A 20326-nucleotide genomic window follows, 5' to 3' on the forward strand; every position below is an offset into this window, starting at 1 on the left:
TGCCAGGTGTGCACAGTTTGTGCATGCTGTACAACCAGGTGTGCATGGTGCATGCATGCTGTACTGCCAGGTGTGAAGAGTATGTGCATGCTTTACTGCCAGGTGTGCAGGGTGTCTGCATGTTGTACTGCCAGGTTGCAGGGTTTGTGCATGCTTTACTGCCAGGTGTGCAGGGTGTCTGCATGTTGTACTGCCAGGTTGCAGGGTGTATGCATGCTTTACTGCCAGGTGTGCAGGGTATCTGCATGTTGTACTGCCAGGTTGCAGGGTTTGTGCATGCTGTACTGCCAGGTGTGCAGGGTGTGTGCATGCAGTACTGCCAGGTGTGCAGGGTGTGTGCATGCAGTACTGCCAGGTGTGCTGGGTGTCTGCATGTTGTACTGCCAGGTGTGCAGGGTGTGTGCATGCAGTACTTCCAGATGTGCAGGGTGTGTGCATGCAGTACTGCCAGGTGTGCAGGATGTGTGCATGCAGTACTGCCAGATGTGCAGGGTGTGAGCATGCAGTACTGCCAGCTTTATTGTTGCCTTCTAAGCTGGTAGGGGTTTCAAGATCTTCCTTCGATGCTAAATAGTCCTCGAATGCTAGCCTTCGATTCAGTGGGCAGGAAACCTAGCATCTACTCCGAAATATGTTCAGCATAGTGATGTCAACTAACTGTTAGAATGTCAGTCTAAGTTGCTTTTCTGTGATTGGCGCTCCTCGCTAAGACAGTTAAGAACCCTCATTGACAATTTTGGTCAAACTCCCCTAGTCCTTTTGGAGCACAGTGCCTCTTTTACAGCTAGAAAGTATCTATTTCACGTGGGTGATTTTTGGCCACCCACAATGTCAGCAGCCAATTGCTTTTAAGAGGGTTTCATAGAGCCTGCATGTAAAGTGGAGTACTAAGCACCCCAATGGAATAGAACCAATAGCAAAGGTCCTGTGGGTATTTTATTATTAAATAGAGATAATCATAGAATTAACACCCTTCTGATGTAGTTCTCATCCTAATTATTACTATTTAACTGGTAAATTTTTTTTCTTCAGGTTGAGTGAATACTATAATTATTATGCATTGCATTGTAAAAGTTACATCTTAATTGAAAAATCACATTTTTTCCCTCAACGAATACGTCAACTTCAAAATCAACAAAACACTGAAGATGTAGGCAATTTTACTAGACTCACAAATCAGCATGTTCTTGATCAACCAAGGTTCATAACCTGATGCATAAGATGCTAGCAGAGCCTATAACTGTGTCTCTATTACAAGAATTGGAACAGTCTAGCTGAACTTTCTATTCATGCAGTCCTATGATCTGCATGTCAACAGGCTTGAAACAATATTTCTGAGTTTCCTCTCAGGGTCCTTGTGACTGTCCCCTGAGCTATTTGGTGTGATCAACTGAAAGGCCTCCATTTTACAGTATATATGTGTGTGACCCAAAGGTTAGGAGTTGTCCATGCAAGTGCCAAGCACGTGGCCAAGCAAACAAACAAATTATATGACACAATGTAGTAAGTGGATTGCAAATAACACGTCATAATATGAATAATAAGATTGAGATAGTTGTTGCCCATGCAACATCACAGAAACACACAGATACATTCTCATGTTATACCTGGGCCACCAACCACATGGTAGTACCTAGTCCTTTGTATGCATGGGATAATTAAGACACCATGATCTTAAGCTGCTTTTATCAGGTCACATATCTAGTCTAACACAGAGATTTGAACTTAGATGTGTAGGTACAGGACACTGCATTCTGATCCTTGGGTGAAAATCATGATGATTATAATACATAGCTCCAGTATCTGCAGCATCATCACTACATGTAGCAGAAAAGGGATTTCTAAAAGCAGTATAAGATAAAATATGATAAAAAATGAGGCATCAATTAATTTCAGCAGATATTAGCAAATGTTTTGCTGTCATTATACATTGCCCAAAGATAAACAATGCCCAAACTAAAATGTTAAAATTTCCTTTGGGAGCATCATTATTTTGTTAAGCAAACGTTCAGGATTCCTGACGCTGAAGTCATGTATACACAGGACTTAACCACATTTCTCCAAGTCAAAGCACAAGGACTGACATTTCCATAGGTTAATAAGGAACTCAGGATGCTGCCCACTCCACCCTTGCTTTCTGTCTATGCATTGTTTTGTCCATTTGGGATAAATTAGATGAATCCTATAAATAAGAAAATGCATATTTTGTTTTCCATTTCCTTTACTGCATTTTATGAGCACGTAAATGTATACATGCATACATGCATGTGCCAAAAATACTTACATAGAACCCACTCCCTTAAACAGTAACAGCTCAGTGAATGCTAGTCTAGCAATTTGCTGCAAAGAACAGAACAGAAAATGCTACAAGGTACATCTTGATGATGTCATACATATACCCATGAAACTCTGAGAGCCATTGAACTTGTGTGAGTCTTGACAGGTATGCCTACCTACCAAGGTCATGCTGCTAAAAAAATTAGGTGTGAAATGGGAAAATGGTCCACGAACTCTAAGATGTCAAGAAGCTGCCAAAGATCAGTGTTAATTACTAGTACAGTATTTAGTTCCTAGCACCTAGCTCAACTCCTGGCACCGTGAAGGGGCTTTGGCTTAAGTTGTTTCTCTTTACACAAAAGGACAGTACAGATGGAATTAAAAGGATAAACTGAATATGGTCAAAGCAAAGATGATAAAGTTTGTTAAAATCCGTGTTCGCTTAACGATCTAATTCTCGTGAGCAAAAGCATATCTTCAAGTTTTGTGATGACTGTAGGCTTAGAAGATATTACAATACTACATTTAAATACAAACAATATTGTTATGTTCCTATATGTATGTGAAGGTTTTGCCTCTTCCTCTCCCTCTCTCTCTCCTTCCCCCTTCCTCCTCCTCATTTTCTTCCTCCTCTTGCTCTGCAAACACATACACACACACACAATTATACATTCAAAGAGTTGGTGATGATTAATATGTAACAAAATATTAAGAGATATGAGTATAATTTATGTAGCATGCAAGTAGAGGCATTTATATACAGGTTTGTATGTGTTATACAACACATGCATAAATTCAGCCCAACTTCTACGCATAAATACTGGGATAGGCCTATATGTCCCACAAGCATTCTCTCTTAACCTTCTGAAACTGCCATTTAAAAGCCCAGGGCCTAAATGTACACTTTGATCAATGGATACCTTCGTCACAGAGTGGCATGACTGAAGCTTATTGATTAACTGATAACCTTCTAATGCACCATCCTTTAATCTGCAATATAACAGTGAGTGAAAGCAGAGCTTTCGGAAAGGAAAACACTGATTATCCTGAAAGAAAGTGTTGCAAGAGACATCTGAGACTGTCAGAAACATCCAGAACAACAGAGCCACATCCTCTAGTTCCTTGGCTTTCTGGGCAGGCCTGGGACAACTGCATCACCTGACGGTCTGGCCCCGTGCCAACGAATGGAAAGTAGTCAAATGAAATCAACGTAGAGAGGCTGTTGTGTCCTTGAAGACAGAGGAAACAACCTCTACCAGCAATAAAAGTTCATGTCACAGCAGGACCACTGTTTGAAAAAGACAGCCAACCCTGTTCAGAGTTGACTTCAGTGCTCCTCATACATCTTCTAGGAAGGGGTCATTGTAAGGGATCTCTACGGTCTTGATAGTGTTTGACAGAACTTTTGCTAGCAAGTCTACAGCTAGAGGAAATTCTCAAAACAGCTTCTTAAGCTTCAATGCTAAACGTCAGTGTCGAAAAGTTCAGTGCAAAAAGTGGAGAAAAGGGGATACATGCTTCTAATCCAAGTTTATCTACAACTTTATAGATCCTTGATGGCAGCTAATGTAAACCATCTAAATAACAGTAAAATGAGAATTGCATATATGTATGTATGTTATATATATTACATGTATAATACATATAGATATAGAATTGAAGTAGATGAAAAAGTTGAGCATAGCATAAACTGCATTGATTCATCTTTTCATCTATTCTATTTTTGTGATCATAAGGCAGAAGGATATAAAAATAAATTTTAAACAAGGAAATGTACACTATCATATTCTAATATTACAAACAGACAATTTTGATTTAAAGAAGTTTTACAGGTTTTTTTTATTTTGGATTATAGTTGTTTTTTTTTTTTTTTTTTACTATTTTCCCGGCACACAATCTTCTTGTAAAACCAGGGAGAGTCCAAGAACTCATTTGGACTTCAGTATTTCAACTCTAACTTTACAATGTGGGTATCATTCACTTGCAGTATCATTTCAAAGCAAAGCTCTGGGCTCTGGTGAAAATGGATTGGCTGCATACTAGGAACTCAGGACTGCTACAGTACTCCAAGCAGGCTTGCTGGTCTCTCTCCCTGTCTTCTCTCTCCCTCAGTTCCTGTTTTGGAGTCTTGCTTATTTGCTTCTGATTCAGGGTCTTGCCAAAACATAAAACCCAGAGTAGTATTGAACTTGTGGTCCTCCTGCCTCAGCTTCCACAGTAGTTGGGATCACAGTCCTGTGCCCTCTAGCATTCTGCTTAATGCCTCTGCTGCTGTGGCCGATACGTCCATGGCCCACACAGGTCTCCTGTGCTCCAGAAACAAATACCTCTGCATTAGGAGCAGACAAATGCACAGGGCCTTCATAAACATCCTTCTCATTTAAATAAACAAGAAAACACATCTTCAATACAGTGAAAGCTAAGCACACCTCCCCTGATGATAGTTGGAGCTTGCAAACACCAAGCTTGCTTTCTTGTTTGCACAATTAAACCAAATGAGTTTCCCAGTGAATATTTTCAGAGCCTATCACTTGCCAGAAGATTTCTTTTGCCTTACCTAAGTCTCTTTTAATTTTTCAGACCTTAATGAGTAGAATTTTCAAAAGTATCAGTGTCCTATATGAACAATCTTTATTAATGATAAATGTCTTTTTGTGTGTGTGTTTTGCCAGAACTCAAAGGTACATGCATCTTACTCTACCACTGATCAATTTTCATAGCCTTTCTTTTCTTTTGTTTTTTCTCAAGGTAGAAATAGTTTTGATGTTTGTAAGTGGTCTAAGGACTGGTTGTCCAAGAAGGAAGATTACCACAAACTAAGCAACTGGGAGCCAAGAGCCAAACTGCATGACGTCATAATCCATGCTTTACTCCTTTGGTTATATTATGCTCTCTAGATTTCTCTTTCAATAAAACAAGAACAATGCCAAATAGTTTCTCAGTATTGTACTAGACAGAGATCACTGGGAAACGTATTTTGAAATAGAAGTACAAATTAATATTTATTAGAGGGCTCTAATCTGATAACTAGGTCTAGTTCTAATGCTGCATGCTTACAGTCTCCATAATTCCTCAAAGGAAAGTAAAACAGCGAAACAAAGCAGATATTTACATTAGCTTTCTGACAAAGCCACCAATGCGTGAAGGTTTAAAAAAAAATAATTCTAGCTACCCAAGATGTTAGTCATTCACTCAGTTGATACCCAGTGAAGACCTACTGCGTGTGATTCAGACAAAGATGAATGGTACATGACCCATTGAAAGCCAATTGAAAGAGGCATAGAATCAGGGAGTAGACGAACCCACACCGGCATACAGGAGCTAGTAAGTCTAAAACATTAATGAATAAGTGCTATCTGAAGTGGATCAAAAGGAACAATTATCAAAAGCACAGAGAAGAGAATTATTACATGGCAATAATTAACATTTAAACAGAGAGCTGGGGTGTAGCTCAGGAGTAAAACATTTGCCAAGCATACTGCAAGTACAAGGTCTTAGTCTGATGTCCATCACTGAAGAACAAAACTACCCCCAAACAAAAAGCCATAAACAGCAAACTACAGCATATAATCTTTAATATACTAAAGTCAGGATAATGACTAGTGTGAGACAAAGAGAGATAGGATTACCAACACTGAGCTGTTGCCTGGGAGACCCAGTGAGTACACTTATGTGCAAGGTGTACCTTGTGGAAATAAATGTAAAATTAAAGGAAAAAGACTTAGCCACTTTTTTCTGCATATAGTAATAGATCCAAATTCAAATATATAATAATGATTGTGCATAGATAGACAATTTCCCTCACAGGACTTAAGACAAACAGGACTGGGTCGGATCCACGTTTGTTTACAAGGTGCAGCAAGATTGGACGTGCTGATTGCTGAGATCTTTTGTCTGGTTGCTTACCACATATCAGGCACGGAAGAAGGCTTCCAATCACGTTTGCTGCATAACTAAGTTTGCAGTCTTATAAACTGATTGTACTTCTGTATTGACTGTACAGGCATATACTCAATACAAGTAACGGTAACGTTAACAGGGTGGTGAGGCCTGCGCTCAGTTGTTCTTGTTGCATGTTCCAAAGCATTCCCAATTCTCTCAAGAAGACTAAACTGACATATTTATCCAGTTTGTCTTTAATGCCAGAACTAGCATTTGGGAGATGAACGTGACAAGACCATCTTCAGTTTCAAGGTCATTCTCAGCTACATATCAAATTCAAAATCAGACCGGCTACACAGCATTCTAACAAGAAATTTGAGAATTGTTTCACTATTAAAATGTATTATTCCTATTTTAAAGTCGCAGGATGACAGACTATGAATACAGACTGCACTTGTAAGAACATAATCATCTCAATATTGCTAAGAAAAACATAGGCATAGATTCTGGTCTGAAGGTCCGAGGTGACTATTTGCTAGCGTGCACAAGACACCAAACTCAAACTTCAGTAAGATAACAATGTCAAATATGAATATATAGATATAATGTTTATAAAATAATATTTATAAAAATAAATATTTATACATGATCCAAAATCATTTATGCCACAATTGAAAAGTATAACTGTAGGCAACTGTGAAATACATGTTGTTTAAATGGTCTGCTGTGCCATCTACAGCATAAAGGGTTTTTGTTAAACCAGTTTTTTAAATGATATTTGAGCGAGGCATGGTAGCATTAATCCCTTTATCCCATCCTTTATTAATGCCTCTAATGCTAGCTCTTAGGAAGCAGAGGCAGGTGAATCTATGTGAGTTCCAGACCAGCCTGGTCTACACAGTGAGTTCTGGGACAACCAGGACTACAGAGGGAGATTTGGTATCAATAAAATAAAACAGTATTTGAAAGCTTGTACACAAAACCATTTCACCTGAGCATTTTTTTCTGTTAAAAATTTCACCAAACAGGAGTTTTTCTTTAGTTATTTACAATATTTTAGGATTAATTATATCAATAAGTAATAGTACCCCTGCTATTGCCAAATGCAAATCATATTTGCGGGAGTAAAGCTTGTTATATTTTTAAAAATATTAAGCTAACATTCTAACTTCATGAGACACAGCACAAAGTCTCAGTTTAAAAAAAAAAAAACTCAATAGCAGACAAAAGCAAGTAATGAGTCATGGGTCTAATGGAAGCAAGGGTGAGAAATGCAAACATAAAACTCCTTAAGAAACAGCACAAGCCGGGCGGTGGTGGCACACACCTTTAATCTCAGCACTTGGGAGGCAGAGGCAGGCGGATCTCTGTGAGTTCGAGACCAACCTGGTCTACAAGAGCTAGTTCCAGGACAGGCTCCAAAACCACAGAGAAATCCTGTCTGGAAAAACCAAAAAAAAAAAAAAAAGAAACAGCACATGCACGAATTTGCTAAAATGTGTCCATGATATCTGATTTCATGATTATGTATGTTTACAAATCCTAATAAATGTCATATCTTGGACCAAACAGTGAATAGGACTGCAAAGGATACTGTGTGTTCACGACAAAACTCTGGAACAAGGACTACGGTCATTTTCCACCCTCTCCCTCCACCCAGATTATTTTATCCGTAATAAGTCCAGTTACTGCATAACAACCTGACTCTTTAATACTGAGTGGACTTCAACCAAAGAGGTCACAGATCACTCATCATAAAGTAATTTGTTACTAATTATAGGCAGGCAGCGTGGAAAGCACTTGTTACCACACTTCTTTTGAACATGTTTTAGAAGTAAGTTTCCCGGGCTGCTGCTGCATCAGGGCAAGCTGAAGGCACAGGGCACTCGGAAAGATAAAGCTAACCACTTGGGCTGAAATAACGTTTCGCCTTTAGCTATATTGGTATAGCAAACCTTAGGGCTGTTAGGCTAATAGTCTTGCTTTGCTTTTTGGTTTTTCCCTTGAGATTATGTCTGACTTACCTACCTTAGTGAGAAGATACTGATAAAAAAAGATAAAAAATAAAATGTTTTTGCTAAAGTACAGAGAATGCATTAAAACCAAGACTACAGAAATTTTTATATATGAAAAAGAAATTACTACAAAGGGATATATATAACCACATATCTATTTTTTCCCCTAAAGTCTACCTTTAAATGCCAGCATGTATTTCTCCACATTTATGTGTTAGCCTTTCTCTTGTCCTTTAGCATGGAAAAACTGATAAGAACAAAATGTGGCCTGTGCCTAAGCCAACTCTTTCCCATCCTACAGTTAAGCCAAGTTTCAGTGACATGCCCAAGGTAGGTAGCTGACTTTTATTTCTTCTCTTGGACTCAGTAAATTTCGATATCACTTAAAAAAAATGGTAGCAAGGAAGAGTTAGTGTTGGATTTTTCCCCATCTAAGTACTAGGCCCAGCCTAGCTTAGGTTCTGAGACTGGAGGAGATAAGGCACCAGCATCACAATGCTGTGTCTGGAGATCTGTCACTGGGTTTCTACCTTGATTAGAAAGTGCAGTTCTTGTGAAACCAGCAAGGACCAAACTAAGATCTCTGCTTTCTTCCACGTGTGCCAGGTGGGCTGTCTGTAGAGTCAGACACAGGACACACCTACACAGTCAGCCAACAGAACTTTTATGGATGAGAATCCTGCCTAGAAAAGCTCGCATTCAGGTGGAGACGGCCTTGCAACTCTCTAAGTAACAGAGAGCGTTCACTGTTGAACTACTCATGGTTCTATACTGGAGTCAGCAATGACTCTCAATGCTCAAAACAAAAGTAGAAAATAGGCTTTGGGACTGGAAAGCAAGTATCAGCTGTAGCGTAGATTTCAAGAGAGAAACATGTTTGGCAGGAGGATCTCTGTGAGTTCAAGGCCAGCCTAGTTCAGAGAAACCCTGTCTTGAAAAGCTGATGTGGGATGTCCTTCTGTATATGTGTTACTTTTATTGGTTAATGAATAAAGCTGCTTGGGCCTATAGAAGGACAGAATAGAGAGGTAGGTGTAAAAACTAAGCTGAATGCTGGGAGAAAAAAGGTGGGGTCAGGGGGACGCAATGTAGCTGATGAAGGAGACAGAAGCTGGAACTTTACCTGGTAAAGCACAGCCTTGTAGCAATACACAGAATAATAGAATTGGGTTAATTCAAGATGTAAGAGCTAGTTAGAAATATGCTAGAGCCATTGGTCAAGCAGTGTTGCAATTAATACAGTTTCTGTGTGATTATTTTGGGTATTATTATGTAGTCTCTGACTACAAAAAACAAAATAGAAAACATTTTAAACAGACTTCATTTTGTAACACCCTAGTGTGTTTAAATAATAAAAGGATGCTATGTTTATATAATATTGTTAGAAACGGGCCTTGTTGTTGGATAATAACGTCTAGATATACACACAATCTGGAATCAGGTACCATTGCCTCTGCAGAGACCACCGCTGCTATCTCTACTCTGAGTAAGCAAATGGCAGGGTAGGTAAAATGTCTAACCTTACACTCCATGCTAGGCCTATATGGGAATCACATAACAACCTTTAGGAATTCTGAGTCCAAGATCTAGGATTTTCTAGCTCTTACAAGATAAAATATTAAAATTTAGCCAAAACGCCTCTTTGTCTCTATCTTAACAGGTGAGATATGAAATTGAGAATTGGCCATGGTAGTTACTGTCTCTAATCCAAGCAGCTGGAAAGTAGAGGCAGAGGTTTATGATTTAAGGTCTTCTTTGACTACATAGAAAGTTTAAGTCCAACACAGGCTACACAAGATCCTGTCTCAAACTCTTAAAAAATGAAAAAAGAAGGGAAAGAGGATGGAGCTAGATGAGGGTCAGCATTCCTCTCTAGTTCTCGATGTGCTTAGAATGGATCAGGAGTTCCCTGCTCCTTCTATCCTACCTTCCCTACCACAGCAAACTACGCCATCTCAAAACTATAAACCAACATAAAACACCCTCCATCAAAACAGAAATGTACAAAATGGAGTTGGGAGCTGTAACAATGCCTAGAAAGTTTAAAAGCACTACCTGGTTTTCCAAAGGACCCAGGTTGAATTCCCAGCACCCACATGGTTCCTCACAACCATCTGTAACTCCAATCCCAGGGGATCCAATGCCCTCTTCTAACCACAACAGGCACTGCACACACATGGATGCACAGAAAGACATGCAGGCAAAACACTAGACATATAAAATTTTTTTAAAAAAAAGCAAGAACTATGATCAAATGTGGTTAAATGGAGAAGGTAATATCTGCTTATAATCAGAAACTTGAGACAGCTAGGAAGTGGAAAGATGCATGTTTATATCTAGAAAGGACTGTGCAATAAAAAACTTTAGGGACACAGAATGGTTTTATGTATGCCCAACACTGTGTATATATTGCCTATTTCCTTAGTAAAACATTTGAATTGTGAAAAAGGAAAAAAGAAGCAATGACAATAACCAATGAACAGCAACAAACCATAGATAAAGAGGAGGCAGACTTCTCCAGAAAGCTGGGATTCAGACCTCAGACATGGAGTCTCATGTGAAGAAAAACAAGACTATGAAAATGAGTCTTACTAGGGCAATATGCTTAATGTTGCCTCAAAAATTTGAGAAAAGCAGAGATGGTGAGTTCAAAACCGTGCTGGTCTTCACAGAAATTTCTAGTTTAGGCAGAGCCTCACATTGAGATGCTGTCCCTCTACAATAACATTTCGAGAAAGGAATGGGGTAGAGAAAGGGGAAGGAAGTGGGGTTAGAAAGAAAGGAGAAGAAACACTAACAGCACACTAACAAACTCATGGTCTCCAATGGCAGCAATGGAACTGTTCTGGGAATGCTCCTCTCTCTGGCAGAGAGAGAGAGAGAGAGGACCACAAACTCCTCTTGGCCAATCAAACCCCCGGATTTTGTCTAGGGAGAAGGTGTTAGGACTAACACTGAGAACCAAGCTTTCAACAAGGTCTCACACTGTACTAAAAAAGAAACAGGTGCCGGAAGATGTAGATTACTAGAAAGGTGAAAAGTTAAGAAAAAAGTTAATACAAACCACAAGTGGAGTTTGCCAAAATAACTTAGTTAGTGAAAGCCTGCATGGAACCATAACAAAATAGATCTACAGGGAATACAACACAGATCTGTGAAAAAGTGTGTGCTCAGCTTATGTAAGGCCCTGGCTACTCCCCAGTATCTGCCCTTCAAAAAAAGACTGGACAAGAACCCTATTTCTGACAGGAATTCTTAAGTGTAGCTCCTCTACTGCTCCGAAATCCAGCATATTCCTGATAATAATAATAGTAATAATAATAATAATAAACTTGAGAGAATCTCATTCTGGCTTTTATTTCCTCGAAGGTATCACCATGTAGTTACTGCTTTTAGAAGACCGATTCCCTACACACTGGCTTACCTTGACTAATAATAGATGCCCCACTAGTACTGTATTATGCATGTCAGATAGAGTGAAGCATTTGAAAATAATCAGTTTAGAAAACACATGAGGTTATTCCTCCAAGGCCATCATTCTAATTGCTTTGCATTCCACTGTCCCTTTGCGAGATAGAAAGGGTAGAGCTCCAAGGTGTGCCCTGCTGGGAATGCTGCAGGACTCCTGAGAACATCCTGAACTTAGAAGTGTCCATGAACATTGACCATCCTGAGGATTCCTACAGAGAAAGACCAAGTGACTAAAGTAGCCTAAGGAAAAAAACTAGCTATGAAGATAATGTATAGCTGTAGGATGAACAAAATTTAGGGTGGATTTTAAGACTATTGTGATATGACTGCATTTAAAATGTTAATTGATAAATGATTGATAAAATTTTAAATACATATTTATAAAAAATTCAGTTCATTTACCATCCTTTATGTACTTCAGAAAAACTCATCTATGTAGTTTTACTCTTTGGAACTCCTGGAACTCCCTCTGTAGACCAGGCTAGCCTTGAACTCACAGAGATCCTCCTGCTTCTGTATCCTGAGTGCTGGGATTAAAGTTGTGTGCCACCACCTTTTACCTTTGTGCCCAACTTACCTTTTCAAATGATATTCTCTCTCTCTCTCTCTCTCTCTCTCTCTCTCTCTCTGTGTGTGTGTGTGTGTGTGTATGTGTGTGTGTCTGTGTGTGTGTGCGCGCGCACGCGTGCATGCCTGTGAAGATCCTTTCAGAAGTCAGTTCTCTCCTTCCACTGTGTGTCCTGAGAATAGAACTCAGGGCATTAGACTAGGCAGCAAGTGTCTTTGTACACTGAGACATCTTGCTAACCATACATTCCCATGTTAAAATGACCTTTGAAGTCCCTTTTCTAAGGAGATACTCTATTAGTTCCTCACTAAAGTTACAAAATATCATTAAGTGATTAAGTGTTTCCACAACATGTCCAAGTTATGAAAATGTATAGGCACAAAACAAACAATGTGTACAAACCATTTGTTTCTTGGAATGAATGAATTAAAAGTTATTTGCCGTTATTTGTTTTATTTTGCCTATCCTTGCTTTAAAAAATAGAAATTCTCAAAACTTAGCCAGCAATAGTATAACATTGCATTCCAGATTTTTAATTCAAATAGTTTTTCAATAAAAATAAGAAATGTTGGCTGGGCAGTGGTGGCACATGCCTCTAATCCCAGAATTGGGGAAGCAGAGTCAGACAGATTTCTGTGAGTTCAAGGCCAGTCTGGTCTACAACGTGTGTTCCAGGACAGCTAGGGCTGATACACAGAGAAACCTTGTTTCATCAAAAAACTGACAAAGAAAAGAAAAAGAAAGAAAGAAAAAAGAAATGTTAAAAAACTATTTTAGAAATTTCCAGTTGTTGTAGTTTTATATCTGTTCAGTTTTAAAATGTCCTTAAGTACCGCAGAGATCCATAGGTTCTCTGAGTATGACTAAAGTGTTAAAGGAAGCTTTGCTGTTAACTTTGCTAATCTTGCTTTACCAGAGGACTGTGGCAATAAAGACATACGGAAATGTCTTGTTTTGTGGCCTTCTGTAAGGAAATACAATTATCTATGTTCATCTTGGAGAAATGTAGAAATAATTGGCCACATTTGGGGTGAACAATTTCATTCTTTCCCTAACAGTAAAATCCTTCTGTCCCACTAAGTGTCCCCAGACAGAAAGCCCTTCAGAAACCATACTGCCTCTCCAGTCTAGTTTCTGAGAGCTACTTCATGAAAAAGCCTTCCTTCACTCCCAGCCCAAACACTCTACTACTTTCTTCAAATCATTCTTTTATTCTCTCCTTACTACCATGATGTAGGAGTCCCCTCTTTTGTGTGATACCACTGGTTAATAAAGGAACTGCCTTGGGCCTTCACGGGGAATAGAGGAAAGAGGGAAACTAAACTGAATTCTGGGAGAAAGAAGGAGGAGTTAGAGAGAAGCCATGTAGCCCCTGTTGGAGATCTTTACCGGGTAAGCCATAGCCACTTGACGATATACAGATTGATAGAGATGGGTTAGTTTAGGAAATGAGTTACCCAGAAATATGCTCAAGCTATTGGCCAAACAGTATAGCAAATAATATGGTTTCTGTGTGATTATTTCAGGCCTGAGCAGTCGGGAAACAAACAAGCGAGGTCGCTTGTACTTACAACAGTACCAAGTGAAATTAGCTGGGCATCATCAGCTGAATAGTTTGGTAAGGCAGTTAAAACTTGAAATAGGCTATGCCTTAAACAAGTTTTATGAGACCATTTTAGAATTAAGCTTACCCGTTGCTTATGCTTCTTTTATAAAGGAAGATGTTCCACTTATAAGTCTCAAGGTCTCATTAACTTGTCAATACTCGGTGGTGAAAATGACATTACGATAATTAGGATACTGTCTTACTTCCAGTGCATCTGTAGCAGGCCAGTAGTGTTGAATATGACCCTCACTCTTCAGAAATTCACAGTCTCTGGGCCAGGTATGAGGATTCACCCCATTCCTGCCAGCACAAGGAAGGCAAAGAAGATAGATACACACTCTCTGAGTCTGTTCTACATACTAAGTTTCCAGCTGGCACAGACTGACTAGTGAGACAATGTCTCCTAAAAAAAGAAAAGAAAAGAAAAGAAAAGAAAAGAAAAGAAAGAAAGAAAGAAAGAAAGAAAGAAAGAAAGAAAGAAAGAAAGAAAAGTATACAATAGAAACACGATGCTGTAGGGTAACTCTGTAAGATGGGGTAGCAAGAAAAAGCCAAGAAAGACAAACAAGATGTAGTCTGAAACGAGTGTGGAATAAGACTACCAAAAGGTCACAGTAAAATCTTTTAAAGCAATATGAGGCGTAAAAAGTGTGTCATGCTTGAAGAATTGAAAAGTGAAAAAGACTAAGGTATAGAAACAGCTGGAAGGGACGGAGTACCAGAGGCACAAGAGTCAAACAGTTGAGTTGAAGAGAAGGTCAAGGCCTGGGTTACGGAACAATTTTCTGCAGAGCTCAAACCTAAGGACTTTGTCCAGCAAGAGGAGCAAGGAGAAAATTAACAAGGCCAGAAAACTGTGTGGATGCAAAGGGCAGACTTGAAGGAGAAAGGATTGCAGGCAAGAAAACCAACCTCAAAACCTAGTCCCGACCTCTTTGGCATCAGCCTCAGGAGGCAGGGACAGAGGGGGACAGGGATGGAACAGGTCAGAAATTTGAGATGCTTCTGAGAGGCAGAATGAACAACTCAGTAAAGTACAGGGTTTTGCAAAGACCTAAAGGGACAGTGTAAATCAGAGATTTCCAGCTGGGTCAGCAAGGTCTTCATTCAGGACAGCAGAACCTAAGAGATGGAATTTGCTTCAACCAGGCACATTGGTGCATGTCTATAATCCCAGCATTTGGGAAGTGAACAAAAAATGAGAAGTGTGAGATCATTTGTGATCATCCATGATAGTGAGTTTGAGGCCTGCTTGGAAATTTATAAGACCCACCACAAAAATATAAAGAAAAACGAAACAACTGTTGATCTGGAAAAACACTGATCTTTCTGATGTGAATTCTCGATAGAGTTTCAGGCTGAAACTCTAAACGCTTTTACTCCACCACACAGTGGAGGGTGCAGGGAGATTCCAGAGGTATCCTCCAGAGGATCCTTGTGGGATGGGGACATTAGGGAAGAAGATGGAGGAGACAGCAGAGAAGAGACCAACGATAGAAATAACAGCATGGTGGGTGTGGTTGCTCAGAGCCCTGCTGGTCAGAAAATAACCATCATTCACGTGAGCCTCCAATGATAGAAATCAAATTTAACTGAAAGCAAAACTTCATTTTTGTGGTCCCGCTAACCACATATCATCAGCTTAATAGATGAACAGCGGGTGGAGTCAGAAGGGGAATCAGAGTGGGGGAAACAGAGAAGTAGGGTCACACTGCTGTGACTCAGAGTTTGAGGGGTGAAACACTGGAGCAGAAAAGTTGATAAAGATAGCGAATAAGAAGAGAAGTGAAAATCACCATTGAGTGTTGTTTGCTATCCTGACAGCCGGAGAAGTAGTACCTAGTACTGGAGCTCTTAGCCAACTTAGTCAGATGTGAAGTGACTCAACAAGGCTTCATTCATTCTCTAAGAGGACAGGTTGAGTTTGCAGTGCAAAAGAAAAGTACCTTCACAGGAAAGGAAAGAGTGGATGTGACTGTTCCCTTCCCATGCTTTAATCAGTAATTGTGGGCCTTGCATAGCTCTGGCCCTGAGCCAGCGTCCTTCTGAGAGTTCTGAAGGTCTCTAGTTGAAATCTCAGGACTAAATTTCAGCGATATGTGGAATACTTGTATCCAGATACCAAACAGCACATCATGCTCTCTTCTTTGATCAAAATGAAGGAGACCAAACAATGTTTGCAGGGCTGGGGAGACAGAGGCTGTTGCTTTGTGAGTATAGGGTTTCGGGCCTAATTGAAAACTCTGAATGCCTTGATGATGGTCTGGCAATCAGAAAGTACTTAATGGCATTGAAAACTATATGTAAGATAATTTAAAATGATAGAATTTGTTTTAGGTACATTTTACTACAAGGCTTTTAAACATCAAGCTATACTATGAAGAATTTGAATTATTTCTTCCTACAAGTGAAATTTGTCATCTGGTGGATGAAACTTCGCTGAGTCATTTCACATCCGAAGAAACTGGTGCAAATTCTGCCAGCCTTCAGGGCCAAACCGCCATCTGGAGGGCACATTTTTACACCTTTTCTTCTTTTGACCTCTTAGATGGCTTTTGATTCTTGAGAAAGTTCTAGCTACCCTCTATGCCTGGGAAGTTTAGGATAACAGACACTGAAAACAGACACCTGCAGCAAACATCTGTTACTTAAGGTAACATAGGTGTGTGGGAGACCAAGGTCGACAGCATGGGTTTCACTAGGTGTACGCTGGTAAGAAGCTCCTGTCCCTGTCCACGCCCACTCATCTGATACAATAAACAGTCTGAATGCACAAAACAGGTTAGTGCTTCAAACAGCACTTAGAGGAAAGAGAAAGCACCAGACATGTTTCGGACTGCAGCATAGTCTTCTCTGCCCAGAGTCACTTTCACTTTCTACAAATGTAGTTGACTGTGGCCTGCCACAGGCCAGGTATTCAAAGGAAAGTTCAAGAAAGAATTAACTTATACAGCCTTAATGATAGAGCTTTGTTAGGATTGTTCTAGCTTATTATTACCACTGTTGATTTCTTGCTGTGACTAATATATAAACTAAGCTTTCTCGTATATATATATATATATACATATATATGTATATATATAATGAGAAAACAGCCTCTAGAATACAAGATCCAAGGCTCTTCGTGGAGACATGAATCCACCAGCTAGACTGAAGCATGTCCCTGGGGGATGAGGAGTAACTATGCTTCTTCTTTGGATTTACTTCATGGGTCAGTAGCTTCGGTTAACGCTAGAATTGCAGAGTATAAATATCAGCAGTAAACCCTGGGGCAAGTATGTTTGTGCAGGCAAAATGCTCACTCTGCAATTAAGGGAGGGCAAGCATCCATGAATCACTCTTCCTGCATTCTGAAGGGCCCTGGAGCAAGGCTCCGGGGTAGGAACACAAAAGCAAAGTGATGCTGCAAGGAGCCAATGGCTACTTCCATTGGTGCTGCTGCAACCTGGAAGCTGAAAACTTCAGGCTAGGAATTAAATTGAAGCAGGATGAAGTGTACGAACATAGAGGAATACAATTAACTAACGCATGTCCAAGCCAAGATCGTTTTACAACTTAGGGGATAACTAATTTCACGTGGGTTTTCACTCTGCCTCCCGTCAGCCTCCAGACATTTCCTTGTGAAGGCATTGGCAAAACTGAAGTAAACACTTGCACATTCGCACAACACACCCTGTTTCCTCTCCAAGGAAATGTACTGAGTCTGGAGAACGGGGCCAGCATTTCAACACTTCAGCTTTCCTCACCCACCCCTGGAAGCTTTGTCCAGATCGTGCACAGATTCTGCTGATGTCACAACCTGACAAATAAAAACACCTCACGACTAGAAGCCAAATACAGCACTGGCACAATGCGGAGACAGGCTCTAGAAGTTGAAACCAACTAAGGAGAATGAATGAAAGAGACAGGACAGACATAGGGAAACGTGAGAGATGGGGCATGCTGTACTTACCACTTTCAGCCTGATAGTCTGGCACGGACTGCTCATCATTGTCAGGTACCTGAGCTGGAAAAGAAAAGAGAAAGATTTTGAAAATTAAGAGTGGAACAGCCAAGGCATAAGGAACGTCAAGTCAGATGTGACAAGCAAGGCCTATTTTGAGGGAGCTCAGTCCTGTGATTATTTGCCAATAACTTCCTGTAAAACAGTCTTGACAGCCTAGGAAAGGAAACGAAGAGGTCCATTGATGGAACTAGAAAACATGAGTGTGTCAGAAATAGCGCAGTAGCAGGTGGGATCCCTTTGAATTTAACCTGCCAGATGGAGATGGCGAATAAAAGGTACAGGGTTCCTACCTCCTGCAGAAGTTGCTATCTCTTGCAGAAGTTGCGCTAAAGGCATGCCCATTCACCCACTGCCGGTGCTTAAGACCTCATGGTGAACTACAAGGATTTTTTTTTTTAAGTGATGTGTAGTTATCACACAAATCCCCTACATTTTTTTGAAATGACTTCTTCGGGTAAATGCTGTCTCCTGCAAACAGGACTACCATAATTGAAAACATTTGTCCTAAGTTTATTCAAAGCAAGCCATCAAGCTTTAAAAATGAAAGAAACATCATTGACTTGTGCTACGTGCAACAAAGCAATCTATCTTAACAATAATTGTATTCATAATAAAAATGAACAATAAAACAAATGTCATCTTCTCATGCAAAATATTTTCCTAGCCATGCTAGTCAGCACTGAGGAAAGAGTTTCACCATTTGTCAGACCCTAGGGTCGACTGACTTCCAGCTTTGTTAAAGGAGAAGGACTAACGGGGAGGCTGTAAAGCATTCGGCTCCAGTTGAAGCCAAGTCCATCCCTTCACCTTGAAATGTATATCCTTTGATGTGGACATCGAAATAACCCTACTCAGTCTCGCTGGATATTACTCAGTTTTCAAACACAAACAGATATGCATACCTTTTGTGTAAACAAATGACACAAAACAGAAATCAGGCTACTTGTAACTCAGTGAGCATATAATAAACTGTCGTCATCCTTATTAACTTTCATTGTGATCTCATTAGCTAGAATTACCTTACTAATATTGTATAATACTGTAAAATTTTATCCGATCAAGTCTCATTAAAGTAGATGTCAATCAGATTTCTTTTGAATGAACTTATTCTGCGTGGGGAATGTTAATTGAAATGATCAGCCTGAGCCAGGCATGTAATTCCTGCATTTGGAAGGCTGAGGCTAGCATGAGGCAAACAGGGAGCTCCAGGCTAGTTGAGGATGCAAGCTGAGACTCTGTCTCAAGAATCAAATATCAATGACAGCAACACCAACAATACTAATCACTCTCCGTTGAAATGGTTCATACTGATGAGTGAGTTAAGAAAAAAATCCATATCAAAAAAGGAAGAATTGCATGCTCTAATTCCATGTGAAAACAGAAGACAGCCTCAGCGGGCTTTTCTTTTCTGTGTTCATCTTTTCAAATGGAAACATTTGTGTGAGTAAAGCATACATTACCTTAGTCAAGAATATAACTATCCCAGGACAGTCTTGCCTGGGATTAAAATGTATATATCACAGAGTTGCTCTCTAATGGTTTTCCCTCATCCCAATACTTTATGGAGGACAGACCATTCCCTACCACCAAAGAGAGGAGATTAACCCCCAGTAATTCCAAGTCATAGCTGGTACCAACTTGATCACCTTGTACGAGGAGCAAGTTTGTTTTCTTGTTCTACCAGTGTTTGATGCTGTGCTTAACTACTTTCAAGGCTGACAAATTTCATTTCACAGACTCATAACTTGCCACCTATAGGTAAGTTATTTAATTTCCTTAAATGTCACCCACCGCTCCCTCCATTGAAACTTAATGAAATAATAAGGGAATTCTTAAAACCAATAAATCAAGTAGTCTAAACACAATCCCAGATAGTTGGATATGTTCTCCTTTACAACTGTCTACCACCTGCTTCCTAAAAGTCACACACAAATGCACTTAGGAGCATTATTGTGGCCAGCTTAGTGTTTTCATAGTTTTACATCTAACAAACATGACTGGACAAGATGGGTGGTGGGGCGCACACCTTTTTTTCCAGCACTTGGGAGGCAGAGGCAGGCAGATCTCTGTGAATTTGAGATCAGCCTCATCTACAGAGTGAGTTCCAAGACAGCCAGAGCTACACAGAATCCAAAAAAAAAAAAAAAAAAAAAAAAGACTGGAGGCTGGAAAAATGAGGATGAGTTTGCATTCTCTTAGCTTTTGACAACGTATTTTTGCTATTGACAACATAGTTTTTGATTTTCTGCTCAGACTGATGAATCACACATGAAGAAATGTACTTTATAACATGTTTTTACATCTAAAATAATTAAAAATGCTCTAATACATATTTAATGTAACAAATAAATAATTAAATCCTGGACTTAAAAACCACATCCATATTTTACTTTTCCCTCTAAACAGATACAGGCCAGGTGTGGCCTTTACTCCTAGCACCTGAGGGAGAAGGCAGGTTGATTTCTGAGCTTTAGGGCATGTTGGTCTACAGAGTGAGTTCC

The 20326-nt window shown here is 39.8% G+C and overlaps 1 protein-coding gene across 4 annotated transcripts in view; it reads right to left on the reverse strand.

Moving 5' to 3' along the window:
• Positions 1 to 20326, reverse strand: part of Etv1 (ETS variant transcription factor 1) — a 90561-nt gene that overhangs the window by 59744 nt on the left and 10491 nt on the right. For all 4 annotated transcript variants that reach the window (XM_057782473.1, XM_057782470.1, XM_057782471.1 and 1 more), the window contains one exon: positions 17772 to 17825. In XM_057782473.1, the coding sequence (XP_057638456.1) occupies positions 17772 to 17825 (54 nt within the window). The remainder of the gene's footprint in view (positions 1 to 17771; positions 17826 to 20326) is intronic.

The sequence above is a fragment of the Chionomys nivalis genome, chromosome 10 (assembly GCF_950005125.1).
Source record: "Chionomys nivalis chromosome 10, mChiNiv1.1, whole genome shotgun sequence".
In the NCBI taxonomy this organism is placed as follows: Eukaryota; Metazoa; Chordata; class Mammalia; order Rodentia; family Cricetidae; genus Chionomys; species Chionomys nivalis.